The sequence below is a fragment of the Bison bison genome, unplaced genomic scaffold (assembly GCF_000754665.1).
Source record: "Bison bison bison isolate TAMUID 2011002044 unplaced genomic scaffold, Bison_UMD1.0 scf7180017864390, whole genome shotgun sequence".
In the NCBI taxonomy this organism is placed as follows: Eukaryota; Metazoa; Chordata; class Mammalia; order Artiodactyla; family Bovidae; genus Bison; species Bison bison.
Window position 1 is genome coordinate 8,676,735 of NW_011494962.1, and position 4,960 is coordinate 8,681,694.

The 4,960-nt window shown below is 35.6% G+C and overlaps 1 protein-coding gene across 4 annotated transcripts in view; it reads left to right on the forward strand.

Moving 5' to 3' along the window:
* The window catches only part of PIK3C2G (phosphatidylinositol-4-phosphate 3-kinase, catalytic subunit type 2 gamma), a 306,650-nt gene that overhangs the window by 39,532 nt on the left and 262,158 nt on the right, over positions 1 to 4,960 (forward strand). For 3 of the 4 annotated variants that reach the window (XM_010858753.1, XM_010858756.1, XM_010858754.1), the window contains one exon: positions 1,345 to 1,459. In XM_010858753.1, coding sequence (XP_010857055.1) covers positions 1,345 to 1,459 — 115 coding nt within the window. Of the gene's footprint in view, positions 1 to 1,344; positions 1,460 to 4,960 lie in introns of those variants that run through there. The other variant, XM_010858757.1, reaches the window with a different exon arrangement.

Sequence of the window (4,960 nt, forward strand, 5' to 3'; positions counted from 1 at the left end):
ATGTCTCTGCTTTTCAATATGCTATCTAGGTTGGTCATAACTTTCCTTCCAAGGAGTAGGCGTCTTTTAATTTCATGGCTGCAATCACCATCTGCAGTGATTTTGGAGCCCAAAAAAATAAAGTCTGACACTGCTTCCACTATTTCCCCATCTATTTGCCATGAAGTGATGGGACCAGATGCCATGATCTTCGTTTTCTGAATGTTGAGCTTTAAGCCAAATTTTTCACTCTCCTCTTTTACTTTCATCAAGAGGCTTTTTAGTTCCTCTTCACTTTCTGCCATAAGGGTGATGTCATCTGCGTATCTGAGGTTATTGATATTTCTCCCGGCAATCTTGATTCCAGCTTGTGCTTCTTCCAGCCCAGCATTTCTCATGATGTACTCTTCATATAAGTTAAATAAGCAGGGTAACAATATACAGCCTTGAGTAAGTGCAATTGAGGATTTGCAGTATGCTGTTCAAATCTTCAATAAGGATCATCAATACAATCTGTTGTACCTACTTTCATTCAAGATCACATTGAAAGCATTTTTGCCTATGTGTGCTTGGTCCCCCAGTCATGTCCAACTCTCTGCAGGCCCATGGATTGTAGCCCAACAGGTTCCTCTGTCCCTAATTGCTAACTATTATTATATATGATAATAAATGAATCCCTCTTTATCATCTATAAATAGAAAATATTTCATAAGCAAACATAATTAAATGGTATATGTGTGTCACTATGGGGGGATATTGTAGAATGTGAATATGAGACGGCAAAGGGTTTTTACCCTATAATATGCTGACACTTTTGAGTTCTAGGGAAGGTGAAGAAAAAGAGTGCATGTCCTTCAAGGTTATTATAATGCTGTCCAAGACAGAATCTGGGGTGATTCTATACCGGAAAGGAAGAACGATAAGGTGTGAACACTCAGAATTATTAAGAGCACCAGCTTTAGAAGCTGCCATATTTGGGTTAGACTCCTGGCTTGCCACCTAGCATTCACTCTGTAATCTCTTTGGCATCTCTCAAATCTCTAAGGATAACCACAGCAGAACATTTTTTTTTTTTTTTGCGCGGGAGCTACCATTACCAAAGTTTTCAGAATGAGAAATGAAATACCTAGCTCTGTTAGATTATATGAAGACAGTGATCAAAGAAAATGCAAAGAATACTTTAAAAAAATCTCCAAATATACTCAGATCAGTAAGTGTAACGTATCTCATTTTAATTCCTCTTGATGGAGCTAGACAGTTATAACAGTTCATAATGCATGCATCATTTTTTGTGCTCAAAATCTTTTACTTAGCCAATATATAATGAGCTCTTATTAACATTTTATTATTCAATCCTGTTTTTAGCTAATTATCTTGTCAAAGACCTAATTGCCGAAATTCTACATTTTTGCATAAATGACCAGTTATTCCCCAGAGATCATCTCTTAAGTATATGTGGCCATGAAGAATTTTTACAAAAGTGAGTATCTTATTAAGGTAAATTTTGATCATTGTTCATCTATATTAAGCAGCATTTCTTTCTTTGCTTTTAATCAGACTGTGCAAATACTCTGTTCATGATCAATTTTGCTCACTTAAAGGTGAATTTAAAATTTTGTGTCGTACTAACAGTCTTATTCTTGGTTTGACTTTGTATTTTGTGTATATATGGCAATGTGTATTTAAGTGACCTGTAACTAGGGTGACCAACTATCTCAGTCTGTTTGGCCTGAGGCTGCCCCCCAGACATGGGACTTTGAGTTCTGAAATCAAGAAAATCTTGGGCAACACAAGTTATCTTATTTGTGACAAAGCTTAGTAGGACTGATCACAATTTAAACAATAAATTTTTTGCAATAAGTAATTTTTTTGAGTCAGAACAATATTAGCATGCTGTTTAAATACATTTCAAAATCACAGAGTGTTTGAGTATGACAATTATAACATTTTCATAAAAGACTAAATTTTTAAATACTTTCTTCAATTCTTTATTTAGGGAGCTCAGTAAAATAGTTAGAAAAGTCTATTCTCATGCATGTCAATTGCATATACTTATTTTATAGAAAAAAAAAAAAACTTACCTCTTCTTAATGTACCACAATAACTATTGTCCTAAAGTTCCCTAAAGACCAAATTTGAAAACATAACACAACCTTAAGCAAGAAAATACTAATATTTCTCTCTTGTTATCGCATTATTTCTCTCCTGGTATTTATATTTCCTCATTGTGTTTCTATAAGTACCTAAAGATTGACAACATTTTTACTTCGTATTTTTTTGAGACACCTATTGCCACTGTCATTGCTATTCCACCATGAATAGGCTTGAAAATATCTTGTGGGTGATTTTCCTTTATTGTGCAATGTTAACTGTGAATGATTTTTAAGACGGATTATTCTCCTTTCTTTGTTCCCAGTTACAACAAAAGCATTTTATTCTTTTTTTCTTGTTAATATAAACATAATAGATTTTTTAGTGTTTTTATATTATTTTATTAAAATTCATTTACCTGGGTTTATTAAGATAGGAAAGTTGCCAAGATTTGTGTAGGTTAATTAGAGTTAGTTATTATCTAAAGGAAATTGAAGGATATGTACATATCTGGAATTTGCTTACTATTTAAGAATAATAGCCTATCAGGACTGATATGACTACATTAATAAGCAGAATATTCTTACTATTCTTTCTAATAGCTAAAGGCATATGTATTTCATTCAAATTTTTTTCATGTATTCTTACATAATTTATCTTAAAAATACATGTGGCAGATTCATTTTGATATACGGCAAAATCAATGCAATGTTGTAAAGTTAAAAAATAAAATTAAATTTAAAAAATAAGAACAAACAAGTTAAAAAAAATAAAATTGTTGACTTAAAAAAAATTTTTTTTTAAATAAATAAAAATACATCCTTAAAGACTTGGATATCTGTTCTTATTTCTCTGTAGAGGGAACACAGAAAACATTTAATAATTTAATGATGCAATAAGTAATAATTCAAACTCTAACAGTTACAGTATTACAATTCATCTGAAGTACCTAACTTTGATTGCAATGATAATATTAAAATAATAGTAATCATTTATCAACTGCTAATGATGCCCTTGTCTCAAATAAGGTAAACATCTAAGTCTCATAACATATCAAAGAGACAGATATCATAAGTTGAGTTCAGTTCAGTCACTCAGTCTTGTCCAACTCTTTGAGTCCCCATGAATTGCAGCACGCCAGGCCTCCCTGTCAATAACCAACTCCAGGACTTCACTCAGCACACGACCATCGAGTCGATGATGCCATCCAGCCATCTCATCCTCTGTCGTCCCCTTCTCCTCATGCCCCCAATCCCTCCCAGCATCAGAGTCTTTTCCAATGAGTCAACTCTTCCCATCAGGTGGCCAAAGTACTGGAGTTTCAGCTTTAGCATCATTCCTTCCAAAGAACACCCAAGACCAATCTTCTTTAGAAAGGACTGGTTGGATCTCCTTGCAGTCCAAGGGACTCTCAAGAGTCTTCTCCAACACCACAGTTCAAAAGCATTAATTCTTTAGCGCTCAGCTCTCTTCACAGTCCAACTCTCACATCCATACATGACCACTGGAAAAACCATAGCCTTGACCAGATGGACCTTTGTTGGCAAAGTAATGTCTCTGCTTTTCAATATGCTATCTAGGTTGGTCATAACTTTCCTTCCAAGGAGTAAGCATCTTTTAATTTCATGGCTGCAGTCACCATCTGCAGTGGTTTTGGAGCCCAAAAAAATAAAGTCTGGCACTATTTCCACTGTTTCCCATGAAGTGATGGGACCAGATGCCATGATCTTTGTTTTCTGAAAGTTGAGCTTTAAGCCAACTTTTTCACTCTCCTCTTTCTCTTTTATCAAGAGGCTTTTTAGTTCCTCTTCACTTTCTGCCGTAAGGGTGGTGTCATCTGCATATCTGAGGTTATTGATATTTCTCCTGGCAATCTTGATTCCAGCTTGTGCTTCTTCCTGCCAGCGTTTCTCATGATGTACTCTGCATAGAAGTTAAATAAGCAGGGTGCAAATATACAGCCTTGACGTATTCCTTTTCCTATTTGGAACCAGTCTGTTGTTCCATGTCCAGTTCTAACTGTTGCTTCTGACCTGCATACAGGTTGCTCAATAGGCAGGTCAGGTGGCCTGGTATTTCCATCTCTTTCAGAATTTTCCACAGTTTATTGTGACCCACACAGTCAAAGGCTTTGGCATAGTCAATAAAGCAGAAATAGATGTTTTTCTGGAACTCTCTTGCTTTTTCCATGATCCAGGGGATGTTGACAATTTGATCTCTGATTCCTTTGCTTTTTCTAAAACCAGCTTGAACATCTGGAAGTTCATGGTTCATATATTGCTGAAACCTGGCTTGGAGAATTTTGAGCATTACTTTACTAGCATGTGAGATGAGTACAATTGTGTGGCAGTTTGAGCATTCTTTGGCATTGCCTTTCTTTGGGATAGGAATGAAAACTGATCTTTTTCAGTGCTGTGGCCACTGCTGAGTTTTCTAAATTTGCTGGCATATTGAGTGCAGCACTTTCACAGCATCATCTTTCAGGATTTGAAATAGCTTAACTGCAATTCCATCACCTCCACCAGCTTTGTTCGTAGTGATGCTTTCTAAGGCCCACTTGACTTCACATTCCAGGATGTCTGGCTCTAGGTCAGTGATCACACCATCATTATTATCTTGGTCATGAAGATCTTTTTTGTACAGTTCTTCTGTGTTTTCTTGTCACCTATTCTTAATATCTTCTGCTTCTGTTAGGTCCATACCATTTCTGTCCTTTATCGAGCCCATCTTTGCATGAAATATTCCTTTGGTATCTCTAATTTTCTTGAAGAGATCTCTAGTCTTTCCCATTCTGTTGTTTTCCTCTATTTCTTTGCATTAATTGCTGAGGAAGGCTTTCTTATCTCTTCTTGCTCTCCTTTGGAACTCTGCATTCAGATGCTTATATCTT